Source organism: Lagenorhynchus albirostris, chromosome 7, assembly GCF_949774975.1.
Source record: "Lagenorhynchus albirostris chromosome 7, mLagAlb1.1, whole genome shotgun sequence".
Classification (NCBI taxonomy): Eukaryota; Metazoa; Chordata; class Mammalia; order Artiodactyla; family Delphinidae; genus Lagenorhynchus; species Lagenorhynchus albirostris.
This window is the reverse complement of record NC_083101.1, coordinates 1535238-1553595: the sequence shown is the minus strand read 5'-3', so window position 1 is coordinate 1553595 and position 18358 is coordinate 1535238. Positions and strand designations below refer to the sequence as shown.

The 18358-nt window shown below is 58.9% G+C and overlaps 1 protein-coding gene across 9 annotated transcripts in view; it reads right to left on the bottom strand.

Annotated features, from left to right (window-relative positions):
• Window positions 1-358: 358 nt before the first annotated feature.
• The window catches only part of SEC16A (SEC16 homolog A, endoplasmic reticulum export factor), a 32792-nt gene continuing 14792 nt past the window's right edge, over window positions 359-18358 (bottom strand). For 3 of the 9 annotated variants that reach the window (XM_060153732.1, XM_060153731.1, XM_060153733.1), the window contains exons 8-31: window positions 17303-17445; window positions 16606-16667; window positions 16361-16499; window positions 15728-15964; window positions 14477-14574; window positions 13874-13955; window positions 13570-13687; window positions 13312-13423; window positions 13066-13171; window positions 12215-12355; window positions 11214-11327; window positions 10842-11034; window positions 10115-10360; window positions 9540-9622; window positions 8209-8367; window positions 6645-6725; window positions 6399-6455; window positions 6157-6268; window positions 5608-5745; window positions 5250-5335; window positions 4398-4472; window positions 3819-3878; window positions 2852-2929; window positions 359-1916 (exon numbers count right to left, since the gene is read on the bottom strand). In XM_060153732.1, coding sequence (XP_060009715.1) covers window positions 1851-1916; window positions 2852-2929; window positions 3819-3878; window positions 4398-4472; window positions 5250-5335; window positions 5608-5745; window positions 6157-6268; window positions 6399-6455; window positions 6645-6725; window positions 8209-8367; window positions 9540-9622; window positions 10115-10360; window positions 10842-11034; window positions 11214-11327; window positions 12215-12355; window positions 13066-13171; window positions 13312-13423; window positions 13570-13687; window positions 13874-13955; window positions 14477-14574; window positions 15728-15964; window positions 16361-16499; window positions 16606-16667; window positions 17303-17445 — 2786 coding nt within the window. In that variant the 3' untranslated portion in view covers window positions 359-1850. Of the gene's footprint in view, window positions 1917-2851; window positions 2930-3818; window positions 3879-4304; window positions 4473-5249; window positions 5336-5607; window positions 5746-6156; window positions 6269-6398; window positions 6456-6644; window positions 6726-8208; window positions 8368-9539; window positions 9623-10114; window positions 10361-10841; window positions 11035-11213; window positions 11328-12214; window positions 12356-13065; window positions 13172-13311; window positions 13424-13569; window positions 13688-13873; window positions 13956-14476; window positions 14575-15727; window positions 15965-16360; window positions 16500-16605; window positions 16668-17302; window positions 17446-18358 lie in introns of all 9 variants that reach the window. The other 6 variants (XM_060153735.1, XM_060153739.1, XM_060153734.1 and 3 more) reach the window with 5 other exon arrangements.

Here is an 18358-nt window from a genome sequence, read left to right as displayed (position 1 = left end):
CACCGCGGCTCCCTTGCCCGCGTCCGCCCCGCTCCCCGGTCCGCTGCCCGTCTTCCCCGCGCCCGGAAGCCCCTGCTCTCCTCTCCGCCCAGTGGGGGGGGGGGGGGGCCTTCCCTGCAGAGGGGATACTAGGAGGCATAGCGTTGCCCTGGGCCCTCACTGTCACTGCCATCAGGATGGGTCTTCCCATCAGACCCACCCGCCGCCGATCAGAGAGGGGAGCCCCTAACGGGCGAGTCTGGCAGAAGACGGGAAGCAGTGGCCCGGGGCGCCTCTATAAGCCAATCCACAAGGGGCGGGTGAGGCCAGGGTCTCCCCACGGGCTTCCAATCAACAAAAGGAGACATGGCGAAGGGCATGAGAGCGCAAAATATTTTATTTAACAATGTGCACTTAGGAAAAATAGCAGCTCCCGCCTCGGAGGAAGCTTCTCGAATCAAACGTCGCTGGCAGTCAGACACAGAGGACGACGGGCGGGGCTGAGGAGGAAGCCGAGGGCGCCAGGTGGGTCTCGGCCCAGGAACCGCACCCAGCGCTGACCCTGGGACTCGGGAGACTGCCCGTCGACGAGGTCGGCCTCTCCCAAAGGGACGAATCAGTGAAACATTCTGGAAACCGTTCTGTGAGTCCTTCCTAGACGGCAGGTGGCCCAGAGCAGCCCGCGCGGACCCCACCCTCACACAAGTCCTACCCTTGGACTCAAGCCCCAACAAACCGTGTTCCCCCAGCGTTCTACAGAAATTATTTCCTAATGATTTTTTTAAATATTTAAATCTTTTCCTTAGACTGAAGAAGAAAGTGAACAGTTTTAAGAACAGTCGATGAAGCCTTAAAGCTGAGTCGACCAGGAGGAGGTCTTCCTGTGCAGGTTCACAGGCTGAGTCAGCATATTAGCCACGGAAGGTCTCGGTGCAGAAAGATCAGATTCCAGAGCTTCTGACAAGAAATTATTTTAAGCCACTTTCTTCAAGATGTTACCAACTCCTTAAATGACGCAATGGTGAGAGGAAGCCAGACAACTGGACTGCACCGTGAAGGCAGGCCAGAACACATGGCCTCAGCTGGTCCACAGGGAAAAGTCCAAACCAAACTTATCAGTCACAGTTGTGACACTGGTTTATTAACTCGGATCAGTCACGTCAGAGCACAGGCCCCTGTGGCTCTGTCCCAGCGACGGAGCCACCCCTCGCTGACAGCAGAGTCAGTCCCTCCGGCTGCGTGGAAGCGTCATGGTCCTAGTGAGGCCACAGGAAATTCCGCAGGGCTGGACACATCTTCGCTACAGGAGATAAACACGTCAGCAGCGAGGGCCGCGCTCGAAGCCTAACGGAATTGTTGCTAAATGAAGCCCGTTTCCTTTGAGACGAAGCATCCTTCCAGCTTCAACAGCGCGAGGTGGGGGCTGACCACCTCAGGACGTGCACCCCTGGCCGCGTTCCTCTCTGAGTCAAAGGTGCAGTTTCCTTCCAGCGTCTTAAAGGACCCTGGGATTATCTGGCAGTAATTCACCGTTAGGTTTTGAGAGGTGCCTTAGTTACTGAAAAGCAAAGTCCTCCCGTAGCCAAGATGCTTCCAGCTTCACTTAGTGTAACATCCTCAGACGACTGTGAATGTTGGATCCTTAAATCATGCCTTCAGGTGGAAGATCCTAGTAGGTCACAGATTCCCTCTTTTCCTCCAGCTTCCCGAAGGGGTGGAATTAATGCTGGCAACACTTCATAAATCATTTCTGAATCACTGCATCCGTCTCCACTTGGGAACAGACGGGAGTCGCAGGCAATCAGTCTGATGAGCTCTTGGTGGAATAATCAGGGTTCCAAATGCCAGTCCAGGACAGGGGCCATTCTAGCTCAATATGCTGGGTACTTCCTCTGGCCAATCCTTCCCATCCTTGAACTTCCCGAGGCAGCAGAGGCCTGAAACGACAAGGGACAGCACTGAGCTCCGCACGCCCGTCCCCGACGGCGGGGGGGGGGGGGCCCTGGGGGAAGGATCAGCAGGTCTGTGGAACAAGCCAGAACAGACCGTTCTCTTGGCAAACAGGCATGTTCTGTTCGTTTTATTCTGTTTGCAAGCCCACGGCCACAGACCAAGTCAGCAGCACATCTTGGCATTCCCTTTAAAGGTGCCTGCGGCTTGGTTAGGGTGCTGGGGTGAGGCTGACTCCAGCAGCTGGGTGTCTACAGAGCCCAGGGAGAGCGTGGTCTGGCCTGCCACCGAGGGGTGCAAGGGATGCCCAGGGGAGGCCGTGGACAGAACACAGGTGCTTCCTCCTGCTCCCACGAAAATGCCAACTGAAATGACAGTCAAGGAGCTTTTGTAAAGGCATAAACTGCAAGATGCAGGTTACAGGGGAGAAGGAAACAACTACCGAATCGTGGAACGGAGAAGCAGATGGCAGCCGGGGGTGAGAGAAAGGTGCAGGGCGCAGGAAGGCCCGCCCCCGAGGAAGCCCGAGGCCGGGGACGCGAGGCGGTGAGGGCAGGGACAGGCTGGTGTCAGGTGAGGCTTTACATCCCGAAGGCCAAGACCTCTGCCCCCCAACCTGCGCTCCCCAGACTGGCGGCCAGTCCATCCTCCACAGGCCAGAGCCTGGGAGGGAGAGAAATAAAAGGAAGCATTCATGACCTTCCCGGCCTGGAGGTCACGAGCTACCAGGTGAAGGGAGGCCAAGGCCAGCATCGGGGAGGGAGTCAGGCCTGCCCCACAGCAGTGTCAGCAGGAACCGGCGGGGGCACCCCCACCCAGGGCCGTGGCAGAGCCGGAGAGGGTGAGCGGGCGAGTCAGGGTCTCGCCGGGGTAGCCCCCACCCTGCTCCCACCCGCCCCGGGGAGACAGCAGGGGCACTTACTTGTGCAAACTGAGCAGGGTTGTAGAAGGGCACCGCTGCTGCGGGAGGGCCCCCTGCAGGGGCGTGAGCACCCGGAGCCTGAGAAGCACAGAGAGCTCACCTCAACAACAGCGCAGGGCGGCTTGTTTCATTTGCAAATACAGGTACTATTTCTGAGAAAGGGTTTATAATACCAATACTTTCAAATGTGCCACAGAAGCTGGTCAAAGATACTTCTTGCAGCACTGTACTTAATTATTTAATGGTTCAAACCAAAGCAGCATGCAGAGTGCAATGCTTTAGAACCGGAGCAACACACGAGGTGGCACGGAGCTCTGAGCGGGCACTCAGCGCCGGGGGAGCCCTTAGCAGGTGCTTTGACTGCTGTAGACCTCAGGTGTCCAGCTACAAGATCCAGCGTTTTAACTCACAAGTAAAACAAGTCACATGAAGCCTTCCTGCCAAGCCGAGGGAAGAGCTCAGTGCCCCAGTACGCAGAGAAGATGAAGTATTCCTTTACTTCCCACACAGAGCGACCCGGACAGCAGTCACTGCCTCACTCTGCCTGCCTAAACTAAACCTTCTCGTGCTTGTCAGAAAACAGAATTCTCTCTTTCAAATGAGAGCATCCTGACCCAGTGGGCTTCTGACACACACACACTCTCTCTCTCTCTCTCTCTCTCTGAGGCTATGCCTGTGGCTAGTCATTTGAAAAAACCAATTCAGAAAGAGCACTTGCACAGAACTTGTTCGTTCACTACAAGCTTCTTGGGGTCGGTTCGATTGTTGATGTGTCTGGCTATTCAACACCACCCTTTAAAAACTTCTAAAGAAAGGAACACTGCATCCTCAGGCATGTGATGGCTGGGAGGTGACAAGTAATGTCAGTGGCCAGGGGCACGATGACCGACCAGCATAGCGATCTCAAAGGAAAGACAGACAACCCCGTTCAAATCCATGTCCAGTGCACACGGCCAGCCACAGGTACCTGGTTAAAATGCTGGCTCACTTCACGTGATAACGAGCTCAGTGAACTACGGCGCGAAAGCTACAAAACAGCAAGAACACAGAGACACAGACAGATACAGACAGAAATCAACGTGCACGCCACCGCTCCGAGCCGGCAGTTCACTCCCAAGGAGCTTCGTGACGCCGTTAGGGTCAGCACGGCTCGATGGGGGAAAAGCCAGTTAGCCCGAAACGCCTACTTTCATGTACAGTTTTTACTGGAAACGACCCCTGGCTGCGGGGAGGGAGGTCTGCCCAGGCCTGGGCCCAAGGCGGCCAGACCTCGTGCCCCCCCGAGGGACCGAGGACAAGAGAGCCCGGCAGAGGGGCGAGCCCGGCTGCCGAACACACACGCAGCCCTTCGCTCTAGCCAGAGCTCCCAAACAACTCTGCGGAAACAAGCGTGACTTTAAGGAATGCAACACTTTTTGAGTTCTAGAAAGTTTCTAACCTGCCCTTTTCCTACCCATTAACTTCGTTTTAAAGAAGCCATCTGGACAATAAAACGAGCTTCCTCAGCCCAGACCTTCAGCAGATGCGCTCATTGGGCGCCGTTTACCTCTCCTCCCTGGGAACCGTCCGCTCCGGAGGGTGGGCGTTCAGGTCCAGGGAGCGTCGCCGCAGAACTGAGCACCTGCCGGGACAGCAGGGAGGCCAGCTACTGCAAAGCCCGTGCATCGGAGGCACCCACCGAGGCAGGACCACCCAGGACGGCCCACTCTACCCCACGGGGCGCTCCTGCTGAGGGGTCGTGAAAGGGTGCCGCGAGGACCTGCTATTCCAACACCCACAGCGCATCCTTACTGAGCGCCTGCCGTGAGCCCCACCGCGGCCCTGCCATCTGCGCTCTCGTCGGCCCATCCACAGCGCAGGACGCTGAGGCTCAGAGGCGCTGAGGGACCCCCACCTTTAAAAAGCTAATTACTGGGGCTTCCCTGGTGGCGCAGTGGTTGAGAGTCCACCTGCCGATGCAGGGGACACGGGTTCGTGCCCCGGTCCGGGAAGATCCCACATGCCGTGGAGCAGCTGGGCCCGTGAGCCATGGCCGCTGAGCCTGCATGTCCGGAGCCTGTGCTCCACAACGGGAGAGGCCACAGCAGTGAGAGGCCCGCGTACCGCAAGAAAAAAAAAGCTAATTACTGGAGAAGACAGGGCTGAAATCCACGTCCAACCAACCTCAGAGACCAAACTCTGAACGACTGCGTTGCACATACACATTATAATCATTCAAAAAAACCTCTCTTCACTGTAAAAAGTTCAGCAAGACAAAATGACTAAGTAATGCGCGTGTGACCCACACCGTAAGCTCTGTGTACATACGACTCTGGAGAAGGTCCGGGCCGCCTCGGGTCGGGGCAGGAGGTGAATTCCCACTGCCCGGCCCCCCGCCTGGGCCCACGGCACTGCTCACCTTGGGCTCCGAGGCAGGCTCTGGCTCCCCTGTCGGTGCCTGCCCTTCCCTGCCAGCCCCCTCGGCGGGCAATGCTTCCTCTCCATCTGTGAAGGGGACAGTGGGGGAGGTGGTCACTTGTCCCCCCCACCCCACCCCCCGTCGCTGGGGCCCAAAGGGAACAGCCCCAGGGGAGAGCTGCACCCAGGTCCTCAGGCAGGCCAAGGCAAACAAGCCCGCAGACAAGCACAGGGGAACCGCGGGCACTCTGCGTGTGGGTGAGCAGTTATTTCTTCTGGAAAGAGGATTAAGGCCAGAGGCTCTCAGAAAGAGGCCGAAGGCCGGAAGCTGCACACACAGCTGCTCCCACGCTCCCTACCTGGGTCTGGTCCGAACAGGTGTGTGGGAATTGGGAGCGGGGCCAGTGGCGCAAAGAAGTCCGCGGGAGCAAGGGCAGGCTCGCTCCGCTGGGGGCCCCCCGGGTTCAAGACGTCCACGTAGCGCGCTCGGGCTCGGGCTGCCACGGGGAGAGGGAGCGAGCGAGGTCACCCCGCCGTCCTCCTGGGGTCCGGAGAGCACCACGCCAGGCTTCCGCTCCCGGGGGCGGCCTGGCCCGGAAGGGGGCCCCTCCTGGGGCACACTTGCTTGGCTTCTGCCCGGGCGAGGGGTCCCACTTCACACCACGGCACGGCCGATCGCATCCGCTCCGCCCTGAGCTCCCCAGTGATACGACGGTCCGCCCAGGAACGCTGAACTCTCTAGAGAGCTGGTCCCCACCCCCCGGGGACTCATCCTCAGAAAACCAGTCCTCCTCCTGGTGGGAAACTAACTACCACCTTGCGGGCACGTTATCATCACTGAACTCTGGCCCGCCTGTAGGACAAATAAATTACCCAAGTGAACTTGATTTCTGGTTGGCCGTCGTTACCTGCTTTTCTAGAATACATGTTCACAGCGGGTCTGGCGGGCCCTCCAGGGCCAGGGTGGGCAGCTTGCAGAGCCTTGGGAAGGGATGTTGGAGGTGGGGGCGGAGCCTTCTTCTGCGGAGGGAAAGACCAGTGCGGGGTCTGCGCGCTGACCCGGAGCCCATGGGGACCCCTGCAGACGGAGGCCCCTGCCCAGGGCAGGGCTCCCCACCCGGCCACAGCGAGCGCCTGGATCCCGGCTCACCTCCTCCTCTGGCTCGTTCGTGTCCACCCAGCGGTTCTTCTTTTCATCCCAGACGATCTGCCACGATTGTGAAAGGTAAAAAAAAAACTCAGTAGCAAAAGCTGGACAGGATCAGAAATCAGAACCTGACTGCTTCCGAGGCGCCGGCTCAGGTCCGCTCCGGAGCCGTCACTCCACGCAGACAGGCGGGCGGACGCGCCGCTGCGGGACCCACTGGCCCCCCCGGGCCCACCCGGCAGGACGCACCGATTTGTTCTTGTCGTCTGGCAAGTAAGCTTCTGTCCTCTTCTTCACAGGCAGCCAACGAGAGAACCAGGAGTCGCTGCTCTGGACATAAAAACCACCAGGACAACCCTGAGGGCCTGGCGCTGAGCGCAAGGAGCCCGACACACAAGGGCCCACCAAGCCTGTGTGGCCCACGCGCGCCTGGAGGCGGCTAAGCCGCGGAGACAGGAAGCAGGTGTGGACCGGGCGGTAGCGAGTCTGGGGGCAGGGCTTCAGTCTGGGAAGATGAGAAAGTCCCGGGACGGGCGCACGACAGTGTGCTTGAGGCCCCAGAGCCAGGCACTTAAATCAGTGAAAGTGGTAAGTTTTCTGTACGCTTTACCACACTTAAAAAAAATTACAACAGCAGCTCGCCTCTTGGAGCGTTTCACGTCTGAATGCCAACAAATGAGCAGCCTGAGACATCCCCCCGCAGGGGTGGCGACGGCTGGGGAGTCCGCGTGGGCTCTATGAAGAGGCCCTCGTGCTCCAAGGCTGGCAGAGATTAGGCTTCAGGGACATTGACTTTATTCTTCATACGCTGCCCCTGACGTCTACCACAAAAGGCAGCAGCAACTCCACACCCCCTCACCCGCTTCTCTGAATCTGCGGCAGAGCGGACGGCCCCGTGCTGGGCGGGGAGCAGCCCCCTGCACGTCACACCCCGTCTGGAGGTCCTGCTCTACCTCACGGCCCGCGCGTGTTTTGAATCACACTTGTGTTTACCTAAGACAGTAGCCGTTAAAAGCCACCCACAGGCTGGAAGGAGGTGTGCACACACGCACATCCGGCGGGACCTGCGTCCACAACATGCAACAACGCCTGCCGACCTCTGAGGACCCCACGAAGGACGGGAGGAGACCTGAGCCAGCCCCACACATTTGAGGACGTGGAGGGGGAAGAAGCACACGAACCCACAGCCAAGTGTCACTAAGCCCAGCACAATGGCCGACAACGCAGCCCCCGGGGTGAAGACGGGGCCGCTGGAAGGGGTGCCTGGTAAACCACTGAGGAGGACGGGCTGGCAGGACGTTCTAGAGCCACACACACAGCTGTCCTGTGACCTCGGGCTACACCCAAGAGAAACAAGCGCATCTGCCACCAAAAGACACAGACGAGAGCGCTCGTGGGCTTTATCCCCAATAGCCCCAAACGCCCTGCGCTGGGAGAAAGGACACATACAACCGCGCGTGCGCACACGAGCGACCTCACTACACAATGCCAAGGAGGCACCTCCTCCGCGGGAATTTCGGGAAGAGCCGAAGCCAAGCAGTGGTGACGGGGGTCGGGCAGAGCCCACCCCCTGGGGAGCGTGTGGACGGGCCCTGGACCCATGGGCGTCCAGGAGGCAGGCCCGGCTCCAGCTCTGAGCTGGCGGGCTTACACGTGGACACGGACACACAAACACTCGCGCTTCACCACACGCTCACTGCCCCTCTGGCTTGATTTAAACAGAAACACATTCCTTCTCCTCGCCTCAGCGTGAGGACAGGGGAGGAGCCCCGGCCCCGCCCCCGGCCCCGCCCAGCTGGGGGCTGTGAGTCACCTTCTTAGGCTCCTTGGTCTCTTTCCTGGCTGCCTGGACAGGTCTCTTCACGTCGGGCGTGGGCGTCAGTGGCGGAGGCGGAGGCGGCTGCAGGGCCCCTGAGCCAGCGCTCCCCCAGCCCGGAGGTGACTCGGAGCCCTGGGACGTCCTTGAGGAGCCCTGTCCCAAGGTAACACGAAGCAGGCTCACCGGGGGCACCTCCCCAGGAGCTCTTAAGACTCCACGAGAGGCTACGTCACTACGGTGAGCAGAGCCAGGCACGGAGGGGCTGGTGAGAGCGGCCCCCCCCTTCCCCAGGGCCGACTGGACTCAAGGGCAACGTCTTCTAGGAGCATCACGGCGCTCACGATGCGGATTCGGGAATTCTATGGGGTTGCTGGGCCGGAGGAGATGGGATATGTGTGTGCACCGAGGAGAAGACTGGTTAGAGGGGGTGGCAGTGGGCATTTTAAAAGATAGAAGCGGGCTTCCCTGGTGGCGCAGTGGTTGAGAGTCCGCCTGCCGATGCAGGGGACGCGGGTTCGTGCCCCAGTCCGGGAAGATCCCACATGCCACGGAGCGGCTGGGCCCGTGAGCCATGGCCGCTGAGCCTGTGCGTCCGGAGCCGGTGCTCCGCAGCGGGAGAGGCCACAGCGGTGAGAGGCCCGCGTACCGCAAATAAAAAATAAAATAAAATAAAAGATAGAAGCATTTAAAAAATATTTATCCCTGGGTTGAGACTGTTTTCAATACAGTTAACTCTCATTTTTACTTTCACAGGGACAGAATATTTTAATGGTGGAACACGTAAAGAGAGTTTAGACTACAGCAATCGCCTGCTGATGGGATGCCCAAAAAGAGCAGGGTATCTGTAAAGAAGCTTCCAGAATGCAGTTTACATAAAAGCGTTTATCCTCCCACCCCCCATCACTGGGATCACAGCACACCAAGGTGGTATTCATATCAAGCATGTCTGATAAAATGAATCTTGGTTTTAAAAACACCACTGAAAATTTTACGAATCCTACTGTAGAAAGAGATGCAGAAATCAGGGAAGTTTTTCCATTTTAGAAAAGTTAAAATTGACAAGGCAGTTTCATTGTAGATGAGCATTTCTTCTCCTTAAAATACCTATCTTTACACTATTAAACTATCTTTGCCCCATTAATGTTTTCATCAGCTCTTCACATTTTAAGGATTCAAGTTTTCTCTTTAAGAAACGATTCAAAAGATAATCTGATAATTTTAAGTATTATCTTTCTACTTACATCTTAAGAACAAAGAGTTTGAATACTTATTCAGTGGAGTTCAAGAAAAATAGCTTAAAAAACAAAAAAGAAGTGGGAAAGTACCACGTTAGCAAATTTTCCACCAAAATCCTCTTCTCCTAGCTCCGACAGCGCGTTTCTGCCGGGTGCCTCTCGTGGCATCATTCCTGTCAAGGGAAACGAGAGCTCCTGTGGCCGCGGCATCGCCAAGCCCACGGCAGAGGGAGCAGCGCGGCCAAGAGACGCTGCTGGAGGCACGCACAGCCCCTCCCACCACGCCTCCGATGTGGGCTTCACAAACCAAGAATGGAATGTTCCGAAATACGTGAAAATAGTTTCTCTTTTCAAGCCAGGCCGTGCAAGTAGACAGATGGTCAGGGACAAGACCGCCCTCCAGAAGGAGGGTCACGGCCTCCCCAGTGCCTTCACAAAGGCTGCAGGCGGGCGCCCCCCGGCCACGCCCTGCACACCCACTCCCACCTCACATCCCAACAAAAGGTCAAGTCACCGATCTTCAATCAGCTTCTAGAACTTTCGGCACACACTAAGGAACGTGCTTTGCTCCAAGTGTGAACGACTTAAGTCTCTCCTACCAGTTAGCCCCTTCAACGCCAAAGCCAAGTTCGCTCTGGTCTCCAGACGGCACCTCGCAGACCCACCTGCGTCCTGGCTCCTGGCCTCCGGGAGCAGACGTTCAGTCTCTTGGAGAGATGGTGCGCCAGATGGCAGGCCAGGCCCTGGGTACGGAGCCACAGGATCAGGCCCAGAGGGCTCTGGAAGGCCAAGTGCAGCCCCTGGGGGTCCACAGCCAGGCCCCAGCTCGCCAGGGCCCACGGGTGGTGGCACTGGGCACATCAGCACCCTGGCGGGGAAGGCCGGCTGACCGTCGGGGAGCGTCAGTGGAGCTGCGGGGAGACGGCGGACAAGAGAAAGCCTGAGGTTACGTGCTCACTCCAGTGACTTCCGCGGGGCATGTTTCCTTCATCGAGGGCCAAGGAACCAACCGTCCAAGCACAAAGGCTGAAGCTGCCGGGCTGCCACTGGTTTAGGGAAGCGGGACACACATTTTTCAGGGCCGAGGGGAGGACCTCACTCAGCACAGCACGGGGCGTGGGCTCTAAGCCGCAGCACAACCCCGACACAGCCCAGCGAGTGGCCGCCTGGCCCAGGGCCGGCTCTGCCTTCACTGAGTCCCCCCGCACCTCCTGCACCCCCCGCCCACTCAGCCAGACCTTTAAGGCCGCGAGACCAGTGGGCTCACACCAAGGGAGGGAGGGACAGAGAGAAAGCAGAGGGCCGAGGTGGGGACAGACGGCCAGACCCTCTGGGCAGCAAGACAGGGACGCTCCACGTTCAGAACAGGGGCCCAGGGCAGCGCGGGCTCACCTGAGGGCAGCAGCCGCACGTCCTGGCCCAAGTGCTCAGCGCTGGGCACTGGCGGCACCAGCAGCGCGTTCTCGGTGCCCAGGCCTGCCGGCTGCACGGGTGCTGGGCCGTCACATGGCCCCACCTCGGAGCGTGGCGAGCTGGGACAGCGTGGGGGGAAGGCTCTGTCCAGGCTCCAGGCCGCGGTGCCCTCCTGAGGGAGAAGGACCTCAGGGTCTCCATGCCGGCCGCCGACCGCGCGGACCCACCATGGCCCAGGTGCACCGTCCCCCCCGCCGGGCACCGGGCGCCGCTGAGCTGAGCTGCTCACACCCGCCACCTTCTGCGTGAACACGGCTCCCCGTCGGGCCCCACGACCGGAGCCCAGCGCACCTTGACCTGCTTCTCCATGAGCTGCAGCTGGACCAGCCAGGCAGGCTCCGCAGCGGCCTCCTCCTCCGGCTTCTCCTTCAGCTGAGGGTCGAAGAGGCGCAGCTGGGAGGCGACCTGGAAACACAGGCAGATGAAGACCCTGTTCCCACAGGTGACAGCGGCCAAACCGTGCCTTCGAAACCCACTGGGACGTGGAGCAAGCGCGCCTGCAACGTCAGAGGCGCAGCCCTCGTCCGCTGCGGGGACCTTCCTGAGGCGGCTCACGCGGCCCGTCCCTGACCGCCTGGAGCGCGAGCAACCCACCGCGCCAGCCCTCCGAGCCAACGGCACGGAGCCCGCGGCATCCGGACCCACGGGAGCTGAGCCCGCCTCTGCTCAGCTCCACTCACTGAGATGCCAACCGCCCTGGCAATGCTCACGCTCTGGGGGGCGGCAGGCGGGCACGGGCCCAACACGCCTGACCTCGCGTTAACTGCTGAAGCTGCCAGATGGAAACAGGTTCTTGAATTACCCTGTTTCTGCAGGTGTCCCGAAGTTCCCGTAACAAAAACATTTTTGGTATCACATGGACAGATTCCAAAAACGAAGCTCCAGGAGGACAGGAACACACTGATGCGGCGCCCCTGGTGCCGGGCGCAGGTGGGAGGGTGGTCACGCGGTCTCCGTCTTCCGGAGCGAGAGCCTGGGGCCGCGGGGCCGCAGCCGGGACCCACCCCAGGCTGCGGCTCCCAGAACCTCACAGCGCTAAGCGCGAGGCGAGGATGCCTCGAGACACGAGCCTCCTGCATGTGGGGTCCTTCTCACACCCAGGCTCACCTCCAAGTCTCTGCACGGGATGCCCCAAGGGCTCCTGTGCTGCACTGCAAAACACCAACTACCTGCCCGAGAACATGCAGGCTCTTAACTGGGCCGAGCAGGCGGTCCCGCACGCCCTCTGGTCATGAGCACCCCACGTGGCCCCACGTGGCGCACGGGCACGGCGACGTCGAGGAAGACGTTACCTGAACCAGCTGGCGGAGAAGCACTGAGGAGTGTCCGCGGGGCTGCGCTAGGATGCTCTTGGCGATCACCTCGCAGTAGTGGAAGGCCTGCGTGGCGAGCCCCATCTCAGCCAGGCGGCAGCAGTAGATGAACTTAAACACCTGAGACAGAGAGACGGCGAGCTGAGCGGTGCTGCGTGCCCCCCACTGGTCCCCAGCGTCACCTGTGCCCTCCCGCAGGCTGACGCTACCCTGCACGTTTGCATCCCTCCTGCGCGTCCCCAACGCCTGCCCACGGCAGAGCCGGGCCCGTTCCCTGAGCTACTTTACATCAGGGGAAACAACTAAGCTTCTGAGAAACTCACTTTCTCTCTTCAACACCCTTAACAGAGCCGTCAGGGCTCTCGACCACCGAGTGACCACGGAGTGACCACGAGGTGCCGCCATGCGCACGCGCCCCGCGATGACCGCCTCTCGGGAGCCGCCAGCACAGTCACCCTGCTCTGTTGGCACTGACGCTCTGCCCCGTTTCAGACACACACGCACAGTCCTGGTCAGATACCACCCTCCCGAAACATGGTCCACAGCTGATAGAAAAGTACTTGAAACCAAACACTAAAAGTTTTTAATACTTAAAACATTAAGAACCAAAATGCTAACAAAATTCTCAACTCGGCAAACTTTAATTCTCGAACGTTACAGATCAAACATCTCCTCGAGATTTCCAAAAACACTTCATTGTTCTTTACGTTTTTTGAATAAAGCCCCTAAACGACTGTGGTTGTGTCAGCACCCACTCCGCCAGCCCTGCCCGCGCCCCCCCCACCCCCCCCACCCCCCCGTCAGCGCTGGAGCCGTGGGGCCCCACCCACCTGGAAGCTGGGGAAGGAGCAGGTCTGCGCCCCCAGGGACTGAGCGTACTCATAGGCTTCTGTCCTCTGAATAGCTTCGTTGGTCGCGAACTTTAAAAATGGCAAACTGTGGAGGACATGAGCGGCCATCACCTTTGAGCGGGTCACCGCAGGGCCAGCGCTCCGCGCGCCGGTCTGCGGGAGCCAAGGGAGGGGCTTTTCCTTTCTAGGGGAAGCGGATGCCACTATACTGATGCAATTCCTCACCTGTGGTTTGATCCAATTAAGACAAGTTTCGTGGTTTTCTTGGTATAAACCCCAAATCCAACCTGGGCCACGAGGTAGCAGAAGTGTGCAGCGTCGAGGAGCCCTCTCGAGGCTGAAGGGACAGAAAGCAGGCGGCCTCGGCCACAGCCCCCCGGAGATCAGAGCGCTCAGAGACACCCCAGACGGAGGGACGGTCTCGGGCTCCCGAGCATCTGACGGCAGCCCCAGGCCCGCCTTCTACGTCGGCGTCTGACCTACCCAGAGTGTCCCCCATTGTGGCCATCGCCCGGGCTTCCACGTCCACGTTGTTGTTCAGGTTGGACAAAACCATGGCCAGGTGCGGCCGCCAGTCTCCCCACTTCTCATCTCCACAACACTGAAACCAGAGACAAGCAGAAAACCCTCATCCTTGGAACACACTGCCATCTCAACTCTGCAGTGCTCAAACTCCAGGAGCAGGATGGAAACGCTAGCCTCGCGCCTGGGAGGCGAGCCCTCCTGGGAGCGGGCTCTGAACAGACGGCTGAGCTGCGGAGGCTGCCATGAGGACCCCCATACTGACCGTGGACGCGGCTGGCATCCGCCCGGACATCAGCTGGTAGACCGTCTGCAGAGGGTCGTTGATCGGAAGGCTGTTGGCGAACCTGGGCAGACGCGAACAGAGAAAGCCCTAACTCAGCCTGGTTCAGTAAACAGGACACGAAAAACTAGTCTGGTCTCATCTCAGATGCTTTGGTGACTGGCTTGATGCTTGACCTGGGCCAAGTGTACACACTGCAATGTCTTTAAAAGGCTGTAAAGGATGCAGACGATGGAGTTCACTGAGATTTTTTGGGGGGGGCGGGTCACACTGCGCGGCATGCGGGGTCTTAGTTCCCGGACCAGGGACTGAACCAGGGCCCCTGGCAGTGGAAGCGCACAGTCCTGAACACTGGACTGCCAGGGAACTCCCTGCTGAGATTTTATAGAATTAAAAAGCCTGAAGTTACCAAAAAAAATGTAACTCCTTTAGCAACACAACCCGAGGAAGAGGGCCCAGCAAGCCCACAGCCGTGCGTGGCAGACGGGACTCCCCAGCTTCCTCTGACAAGAACATGGGGACCGGGGGCTTCCCAAAGCTGACGAGGCCCGGACCCCCGCCTGCAGGCACGCCCGGACTCCTCACCTGGTCATGACTCTGGCGTGTGTCCGGCTGTCCATCTTGCTGGCAAGTAACAGGGCGTGACCCCACAAGCCGTTCTTCATCGCCGACTCCAGAGCATCCTGCAAAGCAGCGAGAGGTTCCCTGAACCCCGAGAACAGCGGGAGCGATGGGACGTGTGTCGTCACACGCGGTCACGGAGGAAACCCCGAGAACAGCGGGAGCGACGGGACGTGTGTCGTCACACGCGGTCACAGAGGAGGAGAGGGCTCGGCTGCACGTGAAAAAGCAAGCGGATCAAAGGCTCCCACACACACGCTCCCAGTTCAAAAACGAAGAGCGGGCGAGTTTCACCGTTTTCGCTGTAGCCGCAGAGTCCCTGCGGGGGGAGGTCTCCGTGTAGGAACCCCGCTTTCATCACCAGCACAGAGGACGAGCACACCGTCAGAACCAGGGACGACGGAGAAGTAGCACGGCCTTCTCCCACCTGTCATCTCCACCATGAGAAAGGCCGGGGGACGTGAACTCCCCAGGCCCCGAGCGACCCCTGGGCCCTGAGGGCCTGTGCTCAGCACCAACAGGGCCTTAACTACTTCAGCCTCCCTGTATCCAAAGTGATCTGGGCCACAGCTTAGAAAACTTGTGACCAGGAAGCAGAAACGTTGCAACAGAGAAATGGTAATTAAATGTAACAGATCAGAAGATTTCAACTAGCTGTAAAACGGCCACATTAAGACCATTTACTCACCAAACATGCGTCTTCTGAGTCTATCGTGACATAAGAGTGCCAAGAACTCCGGGCCCGCCAGACCCCCGCTGCCAGAGCCCAGCAGGCGCTCCAACTGTGCCCCCCCCCGCGCCCGCTGCACCACCAGGTGCCCCACAGAGCAAAACCGGGGCGTGTCCCCAAGGCGCTCCCCACCCGGGCCCGGGCTGTGCCCAGCACCCACTCGCGGTGGCGCGGTGAGCTCACCCCAACTGCGCGAGAACGCGCTGCCTCTGTGTCGCACACGTGTTTACCCCGAGACACGCTACACACGGCAGGGGTGCAGCCTGAGCTCAGTCTACGCGTCTGTCAGATGACTAAAAACGGAACCTGCACGTCTGACACCAGCAGCGCTGGAGAAGCCACTATTCGCACCTTCAGAGACACGACACACGAGGTGCCAGACAGTCTTTGCAGAACAAGACCCCGGCAGCGCGTTCCGCTCTAGACGCTGGCGCCCCGAGAGCAGGCCCTGCCCCCCGCCCCGCGCCCGAGCGCGGGCCGCTCACCTTCTTCCGGCCGTAGAGCAGCAGCTCTCGGAACCGCTCCGTGTCCTTCTCAAGGGTGGTAGCGGCCTGACTGTCAGTGAGAAACGAGAGCTGGGCCTCCCCGGACTCCTCCTCCACCTGCTCCGCAGGCTCATGAGTGAAATCGATCAGGTTGGCCTCACTGGGCGACTTCCCAGGAAGCCACACGGTTCGGTGGTCTCGTAACAAGAGTTCCGCGATGTCCGTGCCCACCACGGTCTGCGAGGGGCAGCAGGGGCAGGAAGGGAGACAGGCTTAACCACAAGCAGCACCTTCCTGCAGGAGTGACGGGACAGCCCCGGTCCTGGTCGGGGGAGGCCCACGAAGGGCCTTCGCGGGCGAGCGACTTCGAGCGCCTCGGCCGGGAGTGAGGCGGGCAGACCGCATGCACCGGACGGGCCGATGACCGGGAGCCCAAACCGCCCTTCACCCCAAACCACGCACCCCGCTTGGCTGCCGCGTCCCCAAATCACCGCCGAGACACTCGTCCTGGGGGAGCCCCTGGACGGTGCAGCCTGGCGCAGAAATCCCGCCTAACCCTCCTCGGGGGTGCTGAGGACTCCCGGGACTAGAGGCCCACGAGAAGAGCAGTTCTACAAGGAAGGAGACACGTACCCCATTCTGTCTGCATAACAGAACAATAAAGCTCCAAAGAAGACTTGCGGACTCTTTGTCAATTAAATTTTCATTCTGTAAACATTTTGTAGCTTTGCTCTGTGCAAAATTAATAACATCCACTTTATGGGTGTCATCTCTGCAAAAAGAACACACACTCGGTGAACAGCAGCCACTGCACCTGCGAGGCCGTGCTCGGCACCGCCGGCGGAGAGGCACCGCGGACGCGATCGTGGGGCACGTACTTGCCAAGAGGCCCTGGGAACGCCCGCATCTCCTCCTGCTCTGGCGTGTGTTGCAGCAAGGTCTGAGGTGGGGACAGGAGAGGGGACAGAGAGAGAGCTGTTCACGGAGGCAGGCAGGTCCACGCCCGGCCTGGCTACATTGGCAGACAGAGGAACGGACGCCATCCTCAGGATGGCCTGTCCCTCCAAGTGGGGAGGCAAAGCCTCCCTCACGGAGTATGGGCAACTTGTTCCACAACAGTGACTTTCAAACTCTGTTTAAGCAGTGAGACCCACCCCCCAGACTCTGAGGCAGGGCCTGGATACACGTGATGGAAGAGGCCTGCCAGGGCACGGAGCAGGGCGCCCCGCACCAGCCCCCCGAGATCGTGAGGCACCTCTGCCCACTCTCCAGAATCAGCAGTAAAAGGAGCACGGACAGGGTCCTCACCCCAAAGTCAGGAATTCACTTAAAGACAGAAAAGGGAACATACAATAAAACCAAGTCTAACACGACACCCAGCGCAGACTCTGAAAATGCTGAGTCCGGGAGGGAAAGATGACCAAGCAGAACTGAAACGACCGACAAACTGAGGATTCGCGGAAGTAAACATTCCCAAGCTTGTGTCTTCAGACAACAGCACACGAGCGGAAGGTGACACACTGCAGAGCACGTGCAACCTGGAGGGCGACGCGCAGCTTCTCCCCATGGAATTACCTCCATGCTGTGAATTTCAACCAACGCAGGCTGTCCTTCTGAAGGCAGATTCGGAATCACTTTGATGAGCTGACCCCCAGGACCGAACCTGGCACAGGTGTGAGGCCCTGAGAATTTCTCAGGAGAAGCTGGTCTCGATGGAGCTACATTTAAATAAAATGGGAAAGAACCAACCCGTAGGTCACTTTTTAATGCTTCTGAACTAAATCAACAGCTGAGATTTTCAAGATGCCCATGCAGCTGGAATCACAGATCATCAAGATGAACTGACTGTCAACTGTAGTTAGTAATTGTTAAATATCCTATTAAAAAACAGAACTTAAACATATGCCAGAAAAACATTCTAACCGTTTAAAGTGAGAACACTCTCCTCTAAGCTGAGAACGCTCCTTTAAAAGCCGCCAAGAGGCGCTGCTCACAGAAAGCAGCGCTCGTGCTTCCTGCTGCTCCGGTGGCCCCTCAGCCCCTGCGCCCTGAGCACTCTTCACAGCCCCACCCTCAGACCACGGGCATCGGAGGGAGCGGCAAGGAAAACGACCAAGAGTGAAACACCTCAAGCCAAACAGGAGGTGAAATTTTTAATCAAATAACGCTTTAAGAAAGTCCATTATTTTATATTTTATACTGTCATGTTCTAAAACTTCACATACTTGTGCAGTTTTCCAAGAAACAGCATTTGATCAAATATCTCAAAGGCGAATTGAGAATGTGGCCTGTGTGATAAGCGTATGAACTGGAGTTTTTCAAGTTTCCCTCCAAGATCCATGGACCCGTGTGGTCGGCACTGGGGCTACACTGAGGCCCTGCCCAAGAACGTGGCAGAGGAGCCTGAGGTCAGAGCCACACTGAAGTGGACACGATGGACAGGCCGGGCAGCTCCCAGGCCTGTGAGCCAGACTGCAGCCCACAGGGCACCAGCAGCCTAGCGTGGCAAGCGCTGCCCCTCAGGACGGGCACGTGGTGGCATAGGGCCCTTGCTCGGCAGGGATGCCCAGGCCAAGCCATTGCCACTTCCCATCCTGGAGACGACTCAGTCCCCCTCTCCCATCCCAGGCT